The sequence below is a fragment of the Bos mutus genome, chromosome 5 (assembly GCF_027580195.1).
Source record: "Bos mutus isolate GX-2022 chromosome 5, NWIPB_WYAK_1.1, whole genome shotgun sequence".
Taxonomy (NCBI): domain Eukaryota; kingdom Metazoa; phylum Chordata; class Mammalia; order Artiodactyla; family Bovidae; genus Bos; species Bos mutus.
In genome coordinates this window covers 59,997,229-60,016,326 of record NC_091621.1, presented here as the reverse complement: position 1 = coordinate 60,016,326, position 19,098 = coordinate 59,997,229, and the positions used below count along the sequence as shown (strand labels likewise).

General features: G+C 36.3%; 1 protein-coding gene across 2 annotated transcripts in view; it reads left to right on the top strand.

Moving 5' to 3' along the window:
- The window catches only part of TMTC2 (transmembrane O-mannosyltransferase targeting cadherins 2), a 416,762-nt gene that overhangs the window by 197,894 nt on the left and 199,770 nt on the right, over positions 1-19,098 (top strand). For both annotated transcript variants that reach the window (XM_070370955.1, XM_070370956.1), the window contains exon 3: positions 10,912-11,740. In XM_070370955.1, the coding sequence (XP_070227056.1) occupies positions 10,912-11,740 (829 nt within the window). The remainder of the gene's footprint in view (positions 1-10,911; positions 11,741-19,098) is intronic.

Here is a 19,098-nt window from a genome sequence, read left to right as displayed (position 1 = left end):
GGATTCCTAGTCAGGTAGTTGGTAAAATGTTCTCCATTGGAATTGGCTTGATGTTGTTCACATGATTAGACTGGATTTTTTGGTTTTGAAAGGAAGCACGCAGATAAAGTGACATTTTGATCACAGAATATCAGAAATGAAGGGTACATTCTATCAACGTGATTTATTACTGTTCAGGTTGACCTTGATCATTTGGCTGAGATAGTGTATGGCACCCCACTCCAGTCCTCTTGCCTGGAAAATCCCATGGATGGAGGAGCCTGGTAGGCTGCAGTCCATGGGGTCGCTAAGAGTCGGACACGACTGAGCGACTTCACTTTCACTTTTCACTTTCATGCATTGGAGAAGGAAATGGCAACCCACTCCAGTGTTCTTGCCTGGAGAATCCCAGGGACGGGGGAGGCTGGTGGGCTGCCGTCTATGGGGTCGCACAGAGTGGGACACGACTGAAGTGACTTAAAAGTGTTTTTCAAGTTTCTCTTGTACAGTTATATTCCCTCGTTCCCATTTTCTCATATCATTTTATTATATCATTTGTCAGTATAGACTCATGGATATTTTATACTTTAGATTATAACCTAATACTACTTTTCTTCTTTTATTGCTCAAATTGTCTGGCTTTGGCCAGGGGAGCTCTTTAAGCATGCTCCTGTGTGCCTTTGACCCTTTTCTGCATCCTGGTGTGTGTGTGTGTGTGTGTGTGTGTGTGTGTGTGTGTGAGCACTTTCTTAGTTTCTAGTACTAGAAGATTTTCCAGGCTCACCTTCTTCTATATTTCCTGGCCCAGGCCTAAAATCAGTACATTTCTCCAAATAACTTTGGTTCTGCTTATTGGAAAATGGTATTTGAAATCAAGATGTGAACACTAGCTAACACCTTTTAAGGAATAACTAAAACAAAATTTTAAGTAAAATTAAGGAGTTTTCAACTATACTTAAATGAAAGAACAATAGATGGTCATCTTAGATTTTTTTCTCTTTACATCACATTTAAAAATAATTTTTAATCTCCATTTTCTCCAATGTTAGCTAGTATCACATGAAGACATATCACATGAAAAGAAAATTTCAAATAAGCTAATAGTTGTGATTGAAATTTAAAAAATCCTGTTGGTTTTGGTTGCTTTTTATTACCAAATTAATCCAAATATATTTGGTTTTAAACTTTGGATAAATATCATGTGTTATTCATGTGTTATTCAGTGTATCACATACATGAATATGCTTTGAAACTCTTTGGATTTTTATATGGCCATACTCTTCCTTTCATGAAAATCTTGTTCGATAAGTTATAATCTTGTCTAAAAAGTCTGTACATTTTCATCAGTGAATTTTAATCTTTATCTGATTTTATGAAGCTTCTCAATATTTGCCTGGATATAAGGAATACTTTAATACATGGCCAAGCTTAATAGAAAGTATTATGGTATATTATAGAGTCAGCTTGAATAAATGAAAAAATTCCTTATAATATAAAGTGTTAAGTATTTTGCTAACATATGTTTTTTTTTTTTTTAATGTACTAACATTTTTTTAATGCTCTCAGTTTTTAAATTCTTTCCTCACAAAGACTGGATGAACCTACCCATTGAACCTCTTTATAATTTTGAAATATCAAATATTAAAATTGTTTTATCTTGTAAGTTGGTATAGAAAAAGGTTTCTGATGTTGTATATAGGGTAATTATTAATAAGGAAAACAATTCTTTGTTTGAAGGGAAACAGAACTACCCTGACAACTTGATTATGGCAAAACTGATTAATCTCAGAATATGTTCTAGAAAAAAAATTCCAATTATACTTTTAGCCAAACATTCCTTCTTGTCATGTATTCAGAAAAATCTGTTTTGGGGTGAATCTCCAGTGAGAACTATTTCAGAAAGGAGAACAGTGAGAAGAAATCCTGTATTGTTGATATAACAAAAGCTTATGACTTCAGTGATGAATGGTGGATTCAAAATAGAGGATGCTCAACTTTTGTTATGTCTGTATAGTCTTTTCTCTCAGTTATTCTTATAACTTTCAGATACTGATTTTTATCTACTTTATTATTACCACGCTACTATCATTGCCAAGGGCTTAATTTGGAATTAAATGAGCCTTGTGCTTAAGTAATTTATTTTCATTAGTTTGCCAAAAAGTGAGTCTCATGATGGTTTTAATACTCTAAGGCAGAATGTTTACATTTTTCTTTCATTGAGTCTGAAACAATTCTTTTCAGTTTCCTTTTTGTCTCACAAAATGTGAGAGCAGAAGGCAGTATTGGAACTGCCATCATGAATGGTAGTTTTCCTTGAACAACATAGAGGGGAGCTGTTGTAATTGATTTTTGCTTTTCTCTTATATTATTTCATTAGTCAAAGACTCCCATAGAGGGGGAAAAAAATCACTGTATGGCTTCTATAAAGACATCACCATTCATTTATGTGGCAGGGTCTTCTCATCAGCTTTGCCTTCATATTTCAGGTGATGTGTGGAAAAGACTTTGATATTTTATGATAAATTTCTCATTATTTGGTTAAGCTCTAGCTACATCCTTTTATTCCATTAGTATCCAAAGATGAGAGATAAAATTGTCAGCTATGAATTTTATATTCCTACCTGATTTCCATTCTGTGATTTCCTATTTGACAGTTCCAGAAAAATCTCTAAAATTTTGTGATTAGAAACACATAATTCTTTACAGTGAAATGGAGATTAGATCTGGTTTCTGTTTTTATGTTAAAGGAGAATTTAAAAAAAAAGAACATATTTGAATTTGTAGAGAAATTAGGCCTTCATGAAGCAGATTTATATCATTCTGTAAGTAGATAGTGAATTAAACCATGAAGGAACCCTGTCCATTCAATAATTGACATAAAATATGTTTGCTGATAATTTTCTTAGGCATCTAGTCATTTTCCCATTCTTAATTCTACTTTTGGAATGAAATTGTAGTCAGAACAGTGTTCCTCCAGAACATATGTCATTGCTTTTTTGTGTACTCTTCATGGAGAGAGATTGAGACAGGCAAAAAATGTTATGATATAAAGGTGACAAGGCCAACTTTCTGTATATGGTGATAACCAAGCTGTTTTTAAATAGCCTTGGAGTTGTGCAATATTGTTTAATTTATAGCCCTTCATAAGGGATTAGGAATGAGGATTTAGCATAACAAGATTCAAAATGTGTGAGATGATAGGTTTAAATAGACTTTTGGTTTGAGGGTCAGAGTTAGTTTAAGAATAATTTATTTGAATACCTACAAATGTCAGAGTGTATATTAACTTCTGGGAATTCAAAGATGTGTCAGTTATTTTACCCCAGATATAAAAGAGTAGCATAGCATTATCATAATTTTGTATGCCAGTTAGGGTGTATTGTGAAATTATGAGATTTTCTAGGAAAATTAGGGTAAAGATTACAAAATAATTATAGATGGATTAAATAGGGACATGGAAAAGATCTTTTAATTAAGGAAATTAAAAGAGCTACCATAATTATTAAATATAGAAAATTATAGTACTAACACATCACATACGTAAGTGCCTGTAACCAGAATTTAGATTTGTTAACATTATTTGTATATTTCAAAGCAGAAAAATTCTCTTTTAAACTCAAGAAATATAAGTTTAGGCATGACAGATCTTTGGACCTTTTGTTTTCTGTAATAAATTTTGAGGGGCTATGAATAAATAGCAACTACTCAGAAATTTGAAGCTACCTTTTTTCTTACCCATCAGTCCATCTCCCTGCCATATCCTGTCCCAGATATTTCATCATCTTATGTTTGGTTTAATTGTTTCTAGACTTGGAAAAAATAAACCAACAAAAAACCTTTATAAACATATGTATGCATTTGTGAAAAAACAGTATTATTTCCTGAATGGCTAATATGATTTTATAATATGCATATTTTACACAATGGTTTTTCACTAGCTATGTTAGTATAAAATGATTTGTTTGCCTTATTGCTATACAGTATTTTTCATGTTGATATATATTTATATAAATATATGTAGCTGTATACTATATATAGAGATTATATAAATGCTTTTTCTTTTAATTACATTATATATTAGATCATATGATCATTACCATAATTTATTTTCATATTGATATAATGAAGTTTTTAGTTCTTTCCTTATTTTTGCTTTTATTAACAATGCTTCATTAGATGACATTGTATTCAGATCTAAGAGGTTTTATTAAAGAGTATGTAACTAAATTCAGATGACCAAATGATAGGGGATACAAATTATTAATTTCCCTAAACACGTCCAAATTTCCCACCCAGTTTGCACAATTTATGTTTTTTTTCCCCAGTGTGTGGTAGTTCTCACTTCAGCACAATTTCAGGGACTTTAATATCCAGGTCTTTTTTTCTTTTTTTTTTTTTTTTAAGTTTATTTGAAGTATGTTCTTTCCACTTCAGCTTTCACTGATTATTGAGATTGAGCATCTTTTCACATATTTACTGTTCTCTTTTCTCTGAATTTCATGTCTGTAGTTTCACACCTGTATTTACTATTGGATTATTTGCTTTTTTGTGGTACATGTTTAGAAGACTCTTTTTTTTTTTTTTCCTAAGAACAAACCCTTTGTCTTCTGTATGCTGCAACAAGACTTGAATATTTCAACCCTGAATTCTACTTATTCCAAAGATCTCAATTTCTTTGTAGCCTGACCTTCATGGCACTCATTTGTTACACTAGGAATTCAATTTGTCCCAGAGCCTGAAAGGAAGCATTATTTACATTTCATTATGGTTCCTTCATTTAGCGTGTGAGGAAAATATGCCTTAGACTTTGTGAAATGAAAGCTAGAGTCCAACAGTATTTTCAGTGGTAATAGTAAGTATTAGACTTGAGCAAATATTCGATGATTCTCAACCGTGCCTATGTTATAATCTCCTGTGGAGATTTATACTAGAGCATCAGTATTTTAAAAGCTCACAGTTGATATTGATCATCCTTTAGGTTTGAAAACTATCATTGAAGTCACTATGATCCTTCTCCTTCCAAAGTATTTTTCTAGACAAAGTAGAATATGTGAAGCTCCAAGAATACATGGGCTCTCATTTCTTCTTACAGGTGTATATCCAGCACTAACAGAAGAGTGTCTGCCACGTAAAGAAGCCTTTGTCTTGAATGAACTGATTACACTTTTTTTGTTAAATTGCAATCATTTTACAGTGCTCTCAATCATTGGTTATATCCAGATCATGTTTAAATTTCCCAGAATTTAGAATCTCATCTTCTGTATGTGGTGGTTTACCAGTTTTGACTTTCAAGTCTAAGGTGGCAGCTCATCAGAATTCTCATGCCTTATCTTGGGAACACCTGTGTTGAATCATTTTGCTGCTCCACTTGGAGAACAAAACAGTGCAGAGGTGCTGAGGCTAATCACATGGTCACTTGGCTCCTAGTTGTAGCTCAATCAAAACTGTTAATTTAACTGAATCCATAAATCAGAGTTTAGCGACCAAAATCAAGAAATACAAGCTTTCCATCTCCACAGGATTAGTGAATATGAGGTTAGAAGAGAGACTTGGTTTTTATCAGAGTCCCATTCTTATAGATAATAATTTAAACAAAATTCTATGAGAAGGCATTAAAGAGACTTGAAAGTCACAATTTCAATCTTTGGCTACCACTTTTTAAAGTATGAACCTACCTCAAGGCTTTAGAAATTCTTCTACTTTTAAAATTTTAGCCTTAATTCTCTTTAACGTATTAGCTCAGTTTTCCTTCCATAGTGTCATTTATTTAGCCCACGTAGATTTTGCCATTATGGGAGAATGAACATATGGAATGTCTCACTTTAGAACCTTTGGGTCTCTTGATCCTGGTTATTATGTCAGTTGTTTAGATTAGAGACTGTACACGAAAATGTTTTAAAATGTAAAATATGTTAATGCACATTTTATTTTTCAGGCTTTTTCATTTCTCTCATTTTCTCAGCACTTAGCCTTACGGGTTCCCAGGTAGTTCAGAGGTAAAGAATCTGCTTGCCAATGTAGGAGACACAGGAGATGCGAGTTTGATTCCTGGATGGGGAAGGTCCCATGGAGAAGAAAATGGCAACCCTCTCCAGTATTCTTGCAGGGATAATCCCATGGACAGAGAAGCTTGGCGGGCTACAGTACATGGGGTCGCAAAGAGTTGGATGAGACTGAGCATGCATGCAGCCTTCTTATATAATATTTATCATTGAATTGTCTTCATTACTCACATCTTTATTTTGTAGTTGAGTGTATTGATATTTTCTTCCATCATAATTAAGACTAGAATCATTTAATCATATCTTAGTTTGTAATGTTTATAATACTTTATTAAAATTTAGCATAATGATACTTTTTAAAAAAATTAATAAGATAGTTTTGCCTTATGGCATTTCCAGAAGAATCAAAATTATATAATCATTAAAGCTAACTTATGATTATATAATCATAATTATGTAATCATTAAGACTAATTTATGCTGAAGTTGAAGCTCCATTACTTTGGTCATGTGATACGAAGGTCTGACTCATTTGAAAAGACCCTGATGCTGGGAAATATTAAAGACAGGAGGAGAAGGGGACGATGAAGGATGAGATGGTTAGAGGCATTGCTGACTCAATGGACACAAGTTTGAGCAAGCTCCGGGAGTTGGTGATGGACAGGGAAGCATGGCGTGCTGCGGTCCATGGGCTCGAAAAGAGGAGGACATGACTGAGGACTGAACTGAACTGCAGACCAACTTATTCTGGAGTTTCATAACCAGCAAAGAAACCTGGTTACTTACATTTCTCTCCCCATGTAATTCTCTAACTCCCTTACTTTTCTTGCCTGACTGTAGCTGTTTTTGTAATGCCTTCCTCCTCCCCTTCATCTTCTCTGCTTACCCCCACCAGAAGATACTGTCGTAGAATGGCCCTAGTTATACTCAGAGGACTTGGTTAATACTCAGTTACAAAATGGACTTTTGGTACAAATTCAAAGTTTAATTGTTTTCCCAGATCTGTCTTCTTTATGATAAATTGGTACCTTGCCTCATTTGTCTTTGCCAAATAATATGTTTGTCCTTTGTGTAATCTAAGAATATTCAATTACGTGATTGATCTAACAAATTATTACAACTTTTATGGTTTCGTGAGTTTTCTCCCTTAAAATAAGAAATTTTAGAACTTTTACTGGATGGAATTTTAGAGGAGCAGAGGAATGGTTTGTAGAAGTTATCCTTAGATAAAAGTGTGTCTTCAAACATTGGCTTTTGCTAGGACAGACCTGAAATGGAAAGATTGATGGCTAATGAACACATTTCTCCTCCATCATTAAAAATTCTATTTAGCATTACATGAATTAATTTTGAGCAGGAATCTGCCACAAATGTTTTAAAACTTGTTAAAGAGTTAATTTTAGGCAGTTAATTCTGTGAATTTAGCATTAATGTGTGTGTATGTTAGTCACTCAGTCATGTCTGACTCTTTGCAACACCGTAGACTGGAGAAGGCAATGGCACCCCACTCCAGTACTCTTGCCTGGAAAATCCCATGGATGGAGGAGCCTGGTAGGCTGCAGTTCATGGGGTCGCTAAGAGTTGGACACGACTGAGCGACTTCACTTTCACTTTTCACTTTCATGCATTGGAGGAGGAAATGGCAACCCACTCCAGTGTTCTTGCCTGGAGAATCCCAGGGACGGTGGGGCCTGGTGCGCTGCCGTCTATGGGGTCACACAGAGTCAGACGCGACTGAAGCGACTTAGCAGTAGCAGCAGCAGACTGTAGTCCAGCAGACTCCTCTACCCATGGGATTTCCCAGACAAGAATAATGGAGTGGGTTGCCATTTTTTTCTCCATGGGATCTTCCCCACCCAGGGATTGAACCTGAGTCTTCTGCATTGTAGACAGATTCTTTACCGACTGAGCCACCAGGGAATGATCTGACATTAATGAAAAATTTCTATTTTGGGGAGTTTGAGTTTGAGGTACCTAACGTATTTCTGACTGTGCCCAGTAGGTAGTTGGGTAAATGACTATGAAGATGAAGAAAAGTTAGGATGATGTCATTAGTATTTAATAACAATTGGTAATATCATGATCCTTGCTGACATAGGTTCAGAGTAGAGATGGAGCAGATGTCCCAGATGGGTTCTGTGGCTTCTAGCAAGTAGAGCTGGGCTGAATGAGAGACAGTCAGAGGAGGAGAGTTCAGTGATGGTTGCATCATATGATAAGACACTATTTTCATAGAACTTGTACATGCTCAAAATACATTGCTTTGTGGACTGGGATTTTTTCTTTTTTGGGAAGGAATGTAATTGACATTTAACATTGAATTAGTTTTAAGTATACTACATGATGATCTGATATGTGTATATATTGCAAAATGAATACCACAGTAAATTTAGCTAACATCCATCAGCACAAACACACAAATTTCTGTTTTTTTTCTTGTAATAACAACATTTAAGATGTATTCTCTTAGCAACTTTCAAATATTCAATACAGTGTTTTTAACTACCATCCCAATGCTATATATTACATCTCCAGAACTTATTTATCTTGTAGCTGGACATTTTTTTTTTTTTTTTTAACTTTTGACTATCTTTACCCCTTCACCCATTTTGGCTGTCCTCCCAACCCCTGCATCTGGCATTCCCAATCTGTTTTTATCTACAAGTTCAGTTTTTTGTTTTTTTTTTTTAATATTCCACCTACTAGTGAGGTCATACCGTGTCTGTTCTTCTCTGTCTGACTAATTTCACTTAGCATAATGCCTGCAGGGTCTCTTGTTGCTATTGACCGAACTTATAGTTTAATGGTTGAGTAATACTCCGTTGTACATATATAGCACATTTGCTTTATCCATTCACTCGTTGATGGACACTTAAGTTGTTTCTCTGTCTTGGCTGTTGTAAATAATGTTGCAGTAAATAGTGATTATGGGTGTGTAGGCATCTTTTCTAGGTAGAGATTTCATTTTCTTTGGACAGATGTCCAGAAGTGGAATTACTGCATCGTATGGTAGTTCTATTTTTAATGTTTTGAGAGGCCTCTGCACTGTTTCTTGTAGTGGCTGCGCCACTTGGGATTCCCATCAGAAGTGCAGAAGTGTACCTTTTTCTTCACTTTCTCACCAGTACTTGCTATTTCTTGTCTTGTTGATAAGTCATTCTTACAGTTGTGAAGTGATACCTCACTGTGATTTTGATTTGCATTTCCCTGAGGATAAGTGACATTGAGCACCTTCTCCTATACCTTTTGGTCATCTGTATATCTTCCCTGGAAAGATGTCTATTCAGATCTTCTGTCCATTTTTAAAAGATTGTTGTTTTTTTCTCTTAAGTTATGTGAGTTCTTTATATATTTTGTATATTAACCCCTTACCATATACATGACTTGTGAATATTATCTCAAATTTTTAGTGGTTTGACTTTTTATTTTGTTTGATGGTTTCCTTTGCTGTACAGAAGCTTTTTAATTTGATGTGGTCCCACTTGTTTATTTTTGCTTTTGTTACCTTTTATAGGTTTTTTAAGCAAAATATTTGGCATATCTTTGTATGGTTCCAGGCACCTTTCTGAATGTCTTTGAGGAAGACAGTTTTATATAGTGCCAGAGTATGTGTGCTCATTCTGTTTGATCTCAGTGAGAGATCACATTAGCAGTGAATCATTAAAGTTGGGAAATGGTGTCGGCTCTTCTCCCTTTCCACTGCCTCTTTGGAACTTAAATTGAGGTCACTAAATTCTTATTTTGGTTGAAAGAGTTTGCCAGAAATTTCTTATTAACAGTGATGCCCTTTGGCCTCCCTCCCTCAGTTCTGTCTTTTTATTAAAGCCATTTTACTTTTAAAAAGTTACCATTGACATGGAAATTTAGGATTCATGAGGAGTCTTATTAGATATTTATTATCACTGATGTCACTGAGAGCCCAGTTTATAAATTCTGCGAAGAGATCAAGATAGTTAAATAGGGACTGGCATAGACATACCACAGTTCCCCTTGTTATATGAAGGTATTTGTTCCTGTGAAAAGTTTTGTAAGTTGAAATGCTGCTGCTGCTGCTGCTAAGTTGCTTCAGTCGTGTCCAACTCTGTGCTATATTACCTTAGGAAACATCTTGGTAGCAGATGTAGAAAATAAATGGAGATGAAGTGCAGATGGTCCCTGAAACAGTTTAAAGCCGTGGCAGCTTGATGCTGAGTGTAGTTCCTGGGGAAAACGCTTGGTGATTCCACTCTGTTTGGGGTATGCGCTGCCTCTCTAGATGGCTCCCTGCAAAAACAAATGCAGAACCTGTTTTCACTTTTCACCTTTTTTTTTTTAAAAGTGAAAATCCTCTTTGCATTTGTGTTGTTGTTGCTAATGAGAATAGGTACTAATTTAGGTCTTTTGTAAAAGCAAAGTGGCATTAAGTGAACATTTGAAAATCAGGGTGTACCTGTAGCTAAATTCTCTTTTTCCTGTGAGCCATGCAGAATCCTGTCAACTTCATGTTTTTTGGCATGCCCGCTCTTTGTTTTCCCCAGAATCTAAACTATAAAATGAAAGAAGACATTTATTAGATGTCTACTATATTCCACATACAGTGCTGAGTATATTGTGGTCTCATTTTGACCTAATACCAGTTTGGGGAGGGAAATATTTTCAACCCATTTTATAGAGGTCAAGAAATTGAGGCTCTGGTTACTGGTATTTAGCGAGAAACAAGAGGAAAAGATACTCATGAAAAATTGTATACAGAATTGGATTCCATAGTCAATTTTTTAAAGCTTACAGGATCCATAAGCATGTTTAAAGGAGATAGAAACAAAGTCATGTATTTGAAACCTAATACTCTGTTTTTAGTTGTCCATTTAAAGATACTTTTCATTTTTAAATGATCTGTTCCTGTGCCGTATTGATGATGATCTTAATTTTTTCCCCCTCTCTTTTGGTTTCAGAGGAAGAACTTGTCTCTTTTTCTCAGCATTAGTTTGTTAACTTTCTGGGGAACTTCCCTTTTGGGTGCCCGTTTATACTGGATGGGAAACAAACCACCAAGCTTTTCCAACTCTGACAACCCAGCTGCTGATTCGGACAGCCTCCTGGCTCGCACGCTCACCTTCTTCTACTTGCCAACCAAGAACCTTTGGCTGTTGCTATGCCCAGATACCCTCAGTTTTGATTGGTCAATGGACGCCGTGCCTCTGCTCAAAACAATTTCTGATTGGAGAAACTTACACACTGTGGCCTTCTATACTGGACTCCTCCTCCTTGCCTACTTTGGTTTGAAGAGCCCAAGCATAGAAAGAGAATGCAACGGGAAATTTGTAACAAATGGCAAGCAGAATGCAAATGGACATAGCTGCCATTCAGAGGTGGAGTACGGGAACTCAGAGATTAAACCCAGCTTTGCATCCAAAGTAGAAAATGGCATTAGAAACAATGCATCGCAGAGAACACAGCTTCCTTCTACGGAGAACATAGTTGTTCTGTCTTTATCTTTATTAATAATACCCTTTGTTCCTGCCACGAACCTGTTTTTCTATGTCGGCTTTGTAATTGCAGAGCGAGTATTGTATATTCCTAGTATGGGCTTTTGCCTCCTCATTACAGTGGGTGCCAGAGCCCTTTATGTCAAAGTCCAAAAGAGGTTTCTCAAGAGCTTGATTTTTTATGCTACAGCTGCATTAATTGTTTTCTATGGACTCAAGACGGCAATCAGGAACGGAGACTGGCAGAATGAGGAAATGCTGTATAGGTCAGGGATAAAAGTAAACCCAGCTAAAGGTAATATTTTATTTTATGCTTTTACCTGGATGGTTTACTCTTTCTGCTTTTTTGTATCTTTCCTTCTTGCTTTTTAACAGTGTTAAGAAAGAAGAGGTTCTTGTAATACTTACTTGAACATTTTCTTTTTTTTTTCTTTGAGAGATGATTAATGTGACCATTTTAGAGACTACCGTTGTCCCATATTTGGAATAGGGAAATGTTTTCCTAAGTTCCTGATTATACTTGTCCAGAGGAGTTAGAGCTCCTATTGTGTAAAAATATTGACTGTCGTCAGAATTTAGAAAAATGCTTGATTTCCGCATTTTAAAATAATGATATGGACATCATCTCTTTTCATCATGTAATAAGTCAGGTTATCTCACTTAAATACAGTTTAGCCCTTCTGTTTTCCAAGCATCACCTGAGGAAATACCACAAGGCTTACACTGACATTTTTGAAAGATTGGAGATAAGGCTACCTCTGAATCTTGGCATTGTGTCTGTAGGTGTCAGTGTGTGCGTGTGTAAGCGTTGAGTCATCCTTAGTTTTGCAGAGGCTAAATTATCTGGATGTTGCCAAGCGGTTTGCACATTCTCATTTGGAAGTAAGTCCTTAAGTCACTTAAGGAAATACACTTTTTACTGTACAATGAGAAGGCTGAGCATATTTTTCATGATTGCTTTTGATTTAGAAAATTATTTAGCAAATCTCAAAATCTATTGCTAGAGTAGAAAGTAGCCTTTAAAGTGTAAGTGAATAGTCAAAAGCTGTTAATTCAGTGATTTCTCTGGTTTAGGCAAGGAAATGATGACAGAAGCTAGAGAGCAGTTGAATGAAAATAAGTGTACATTTTAAGTACAAAAATATATCATAGTAAATAGTGCCAGCGTCTTGTTCTTCATAAGCTATTTTTTTGTGTGTTTATTCTTTAAATTACGGCAGCTTGCATAATGTTTGAACTAGGCTTTTTCTACTTTTTCCAGCACATTTCTGTACCAGTATTCAAATACTGAATGTGTGAGACTGTTCCTAATGAATGGAATGGCCTGCTGATACATATCAGGATATTTATCCAAGTATCTAGATGTCCCACAAACAACTCTGGCATTCCTATCTGATTACCAATTTAGAGTTCTTGAACAACTACTCATTTCTTTAAGACAGGGGACTAATTGTCTTTAACTAACTTAAAATGGTTAATAGGTTGCAGAGACTTTAATAGGAGCAGAAACATTAAAATGGAGCTGATACATAGCATAGAATTCTTCAGTTCTCATGGAAAACTCTCTACCTTGTGGCTTTTAACATAGTGAGCACTGAACAATTTATTGAATGTCTGCACCTGAATCTTGCTGTAAAAATTTTTGCAATCTGTTCTTTATAGAATGCTTTTCGGCTAGTTTTTCTTCACTGGTACATGAGAATATATAAAACATGGCTAGGTTGCCAGTTTATTTTCCTGCTGTTTAAAAGAGATATACACTGTAAGGAATTAAAAGAAAACCCCGGCATATTTCATCACAGGGTTGTTTGAAGGATTTATTGAATGTATCGGTTAAGTTTCAGGTTAAGCTACTGTAACAAAGAGGCAAGATGGCAGTGGCTCAAAGAAGATAGAATCGTTATTGTTTCATAGCAGTCTAAGCCTGTGTAGTCCAGAGCTGATAAGATGGCGCCGTGGGTCTTCTGGATCCGCACGCCTTTGCTTTTGTTCCCTTGCCATCTCGGTGGGGTCACCCTGTCCAAGTGGTCCGAAATGGCTCAGTGTCACTTCAGCACTTCAGCTAACAGGAAGGGGGACAGAAGGGACAAATGTTGGGTGTTCCCATTCTCTTTAAGAGCATATCACAGAGATTGCCATCCCATGCTCGCTCCCAGACTCTGGGCCACACCTCACTACAAGGAAGGCTGGGAGAGATCATCTTTATCCTGGGAATCCGAGTGCCCTGCCACACTGTGTTGCTCTTGAGGAAGGGTGGGGCTGATCCTGAGATGCTGCTATAAGTAGCAGTCTCTGTCCCAGGGTAGGTGAAAAAATTCCCCAATATTTTCCAGCATTAGCTACTATACTGTTGACAGTTATGATTCTGACTTTGTTGAAATTATTTTGGTGGCATGGTTAAAATGATTGGTCATTTCTTCATCCATCTGTTCACTCAGTAAAACAGTTATTAAGCACGTCTGATATATTTTCGTGTCTCCTACTACTTAAGAAGTGTGATCGTATTTAAGTACTCCAAATATTATTAGTTAAATGAGTATACAGCTGACCAGTAGTATAAATCCTCTGAGACATCAAAAACTGAATTCCTGAACAACCCCTTTGCCAACCTGTACTCCAGCCAAGTGCTTTACCATCTCAGTTGATAGCAACTGCATTTTCTCAAAAGCTTTGCCCAACGTTATGAGTCATCTATATCTGCTCTTTTTATTTCCTACCCTACATCCATTTCATCAGCAAATCCCCTCTGTTCTGTCTTCAAAAACACATCCAGAACTTGACCATGTATTACCATTTCCACTGCTACCATCGTGCCCCAAGTCACCACCATCTTTTATCAGACTAAAAGGCTATAGCGAAATCTCCCTGCTTCCATTTCCTTGCCTTTTACCATGCTTTTGTGAGAGTCAGACGTGATGTTATCAGGTATTAATAATAGGAATTTAGGTAAAAAAGGCTTAGTGTGAGTTTTAACGTTAATCTGACCCTGAGTTGGGCTTGCGTTGAATGTTTGCTGTAGATAGAGGCATTGTATTTCCCTGGTTTCCTTTTCTTTTCTATAGTCTTTGGGCTTTAGCCCAAACTTGGAGTCTGTATTTTGCATCTCTTTCTCCTGTAAATTAACCATTTTTATACTGGAGCCCTGCTGGTGTGTTGGTTAAATGTAGGAGAAGGAATGTGTCCTCTTTTTTTGGTGATTAAATCTTAGTGTCTCCGGGCTGTCACCTTTATGAGAGTTTCTTAACTTTCCTTCTCTCTCCTTCTTGTTGGGACAGGAAAGCCAGAGGGGATGGGAGGGAGAGGAGTGCCTGTCCCCCACAGCCCTGGGAGACAGCTGTGGTAAAGCTGCTTCCCTGGAGGGGCGACCTTTGTTACAAAGGAGGATCATTTCATAAAAGTTCTTTTTCTCCTCCTCTGCAGAGCCAGGAAGTCCTGTTTCTTGGCTTTTCAATGCAAGAACCTGGGAGTTCCTGGGCCCTGAACTAAAACCCACAAAAGAGTTAGATGCTAGATGCCTCTAAGATTAGGGGCTCCAGAAGTTTCTTACTCTCACTTAAGCCCCACCACATTCAGCCTTCAGCAGGTTACTGAAGGTTAACCAGCCTTCAGCAGGTTATTGCCAGTTACTTATTCCTGTCCGTTTCTCCTCCAGGTAGTCTCATCTCTTTGCAACTGGATCTTCCTTGAGTTCGCCATTTGTTTAGCACATTCTCGTAAGAATGGGAGTGAGGAGTTCCAAGCTTTTTATTCGTCTGAGTTGAACCCCTGCTTCCATTTTTCCATCCTTAGCATCGACCTTTCATCAGCAGCCCTAATGATTCTTTTGAAACACAAACTGGACTGTGGTGTTCACTGCTCCCAGTGCTCCACTGGCACCCATTTCTCTCAAACTCAAAAGCACACAGGCAGAGACCGGACACTGCAGGCTCCCAGCCTTGCCTTTGCTTGCTTCTCTCCAGCCCTCCTGGCCCATATGTTGTGCCTTCTTTATGCCAGGGAAACCCTGGCCTCAGACCTTTGGCACTTGTTACTGCTTTTTCTTGGAATGTGTTTTTTAAGATAGTCTCCCTCAAATCCTTTAGGTCTTTGGTGCGACGTTGCATTATCATTAAGGTGCTTACTGTCAAATTGTCTGCTCTTTGTAAAATCGCAGCTACCCTTCTGCTTCTGCTTTGTCCAGTGTTCCCTGTCCTCTTTCCATACTTTGTTTTTCCCATGACATTTAGGACCATTTGACAGACTATATTTTCCTTATTTCTGTGTTTATTGTTTGAATGTGTTGTTCACTGTACAGTATAATGCATGACACAAGAAGACAAGGAGTTTTGTGTGTTTTTTTTTTGTTGTTTTTTTTTTAATGCTATGTATGTAGCTACTAGGACAGTGCCTGGAAGAGAGAGGGTTTTTTTGAGTGAATACACTGATGAATAAATGTTAGTTGTAATCCCCCTCCTTAAAAAATTTTAGAACTTATTTAGAGATAAGGTGTATATTTATTAAAGGAAGTGAAAGTGTAAAATATGTTGTTGATGTACCATATCCTTGTTACCAAGTCCAAGCTTGCTCTGCTCACCACACGACAGGCCAATAAATCCGAGAGAAGAGGCGTTGAGGCAAGAAAGAGATTTTAATCAGGGAGCCAGCTGACCTAGAAGATGGCAGGCTAGCACCACAAAATAATCATCTTGTCAGGGCCTGGTTTCCAGGTTCTCTCATAGTTCAGAGATGGAGGGGAGGTGAGGAAACAAAATAAAATGACTATTCAGTCCTTGAAAATGTCCTTCACAGGTGGTTGACTCAGGTTATCTCCCTGAGGCAGGCCATTATGTATGTTTATAATAACAAAAAAAGGGTTGAAATCGTAGAAGCAAATCTAGTGTAAATTTAAAATTAACGGAGAAGGCAATGGCATCCCAGTCCAGTACTCCTGCCTGGAAAATCCCTTGGAGGGAGGAGCCTGGAAGGCTGCAGTTCATGGGGTCGCTGAGGGTCTGACACGACTGATCGACTTCACTTTCACTTTTTACTTTCATGCATTGGAGAAGGAAATGGCAACCCACTCCAGTGTTCTTGCCTGGAGAGTCCCGGGGATGGGGGAGCCTGGTGGGCTGCCGTCAGTGGGGTCGCACAGAGTCAGACACGACTGAAGCGACTTAGCAGCAGCAGCATTCCATACTAAGGCATGTTTCATAATAAGAGGGATAGAATTGGGAGTGGAGTTAGTTTTGGACTCCTTGAGCCCCTTCTGTGACATATGCTTCCATTTTGATACAAGGCAAAACTTTTAAAATCCAGGTTCCTGATTTTTTTCTATTTATAACATGCTAATAAATATTCTGGCTCCAGTGACTTCCTTAGCAATTATGAGACTGGTAGTCATCTTCTTTAAGATAGTTTTTTCTTAGTCTGTGATGTTATTTGAGCCTAGCCAAAGATTAGAAATGCTTTAAAGCCAGTCTTATGTAATTGTGTTTGAGATTACAGTTATTTCATTGAGTTAGTTTTTTTTTTTTTCTCCTTTGAAAGCCTTTGCAAATTTTGGAGTACTTCAGTCTACTATTACTTCAACAGAATATGATTTTAAGCCTCATGAAGCATTATACATGAAAGCTGCTGCCTTCAGTAATGGATCGTACAGACAGCTGCCAGTCATTAACTGATTGGATGCAAATGATGATGAGTAGAGCCTGTCATAGTGAGTGTGTTGCTAATTTATGTTTAAATCTGGATAGTAGAGAAATGATAGCTGATTTGGACTATGTAAACCACAAGTCCTATCTCATTATGTGGTTGATAATGTCAGGAAAATACTAGACATAGTTGATTGCTGTAGTTTGCTCATTTACAATGATTCTTTGCATTTTTGTGCTTGGGAAGGAGGAAATTTTCTTTGACTGCTTTAATAAGCAAGCTCATTATTTAATGAACAAGTCAATATATTTATATTATTTAAATATAATAATATTTAAAAGCTTTTTTTTTTAGTGTGTTTTTAAACACTGTGTTTTATATACTATATTGATAAGTATTTGCTTGGAAAAAGCATTTCTTAATGCATTTCAAAGTGGTTAAATGTATGATCACTTTTCTTTCTTGGCCTCTGGCCTTATCTAAATTCCCATGTATCTTTGGCTCTTACAGAATTTGGCACCATTGATTTCTGCTACTAGGGCTTTCAAGAAACACTACACAATTTTGACTATCTTTCTCTCATTTCCACAGCTGTCTCATCTATGGTTTTGCCTCCTCTTAAAATTTATTCATTCTGCAAGGTTCTATCCAAAGTGTGCCTTCACTTTGGTTTCTGTATAGAATCCAGAACACTACTTGGGATATATTAGTATGGAGTCAATAAATGTGTCATTGAATTTCCAAGTTACTGTCCCCGTGACTGTAGGACTTCGCCATCTCGGTGATTTGTCTGCGTCTCAAACACATCATCAGTTTTCCCTAAACCACCTATTTGCTGACTTCCTTATTAATTATGGTCATACGCAGAGACTAACAAAGTTGTTATGGATAAACAGATCAGTGAGCTCATATACATAAAAAAGGATGATAATGATAGCATAGGGGCAGCATATTTAGTGTGCTAAAAGGCATTTACAGTTTTACAAGTTATAAATTAAAAATCAGATCTGCTCTTTAGAATGGTTGGTTTATTAACTCTGTAGCAATTTGCCTTATAAAACATATTTTGATTTTTTTGTTTAGAAACAATTTCTGAAAATATTTAGGATTAATGAAGCAGGGTTCATCCAAGGAAAATTTAGCATGATAACATTTATTTTAATGTTCTTTTCTAATGTAAATATGTATAATTATGTAAAATGACCACATATTTGAAATTATAAAGGTGATTATTCACACATCCTATATTTCCTATATTCAGTCCTTCCTTATGCAAATAACAAATATTGTCTATTTAGATATAGAAAAACAGAAATTAAATAGTTGTTTCAGCTGTGCAACATTTGACAGTTTTTCTTTTTTCCTAGATTTCTGTGAAATTGATACTTTTATGTCAGCTTCACATGGTTGCAGATTTCAAGAAACAAGTATGTGGAAGGAGTATCATTTTATTTAGGAAAAAATTGATAATTTAAGTGAAATCTAAACCACTAAGTCATGTGAAACTTGACTAATTCATTGTGGATTTTATGGTCTAAGTTTTTGATTACCTCTAATTGACTGTCTTCTTTAACTGTGGTATGTTGCAATTAACCAGCTAACTTTGAGATTGTGTAATGAATCTTACTATATTTCTTAGATAATTTGTCAAGTTACAATACTTCTGAGGTAAGATGAGAAAATTTCAGAGGTTCAGATTTTTATGAAAAATAAAATTTAGCCGTTAAGAAGGAAAACCAGTATAATATTTTATAAGACTGTCTTGAGTTAAAAAGGTATAAAATACAAATTTTCATTTTTGACAGAGAGATGTGGTAGGAGATAGCTAGCAAAAAGTTCCCTAAAAGGCTGATTGAGAGAAAAACAATACAAAGTGGAATAAGGTTTCCATAGGGTAAAGAAATTCTGTGTTTCTTCTTCTGCTGCTGCTTTTTTTAAGTGATGTAGGATTCTATTATTTTCTGTTGAGCAATCGTGATACAATTATTATACTAATCAAAAATCACTATAGTAGAAAATGTT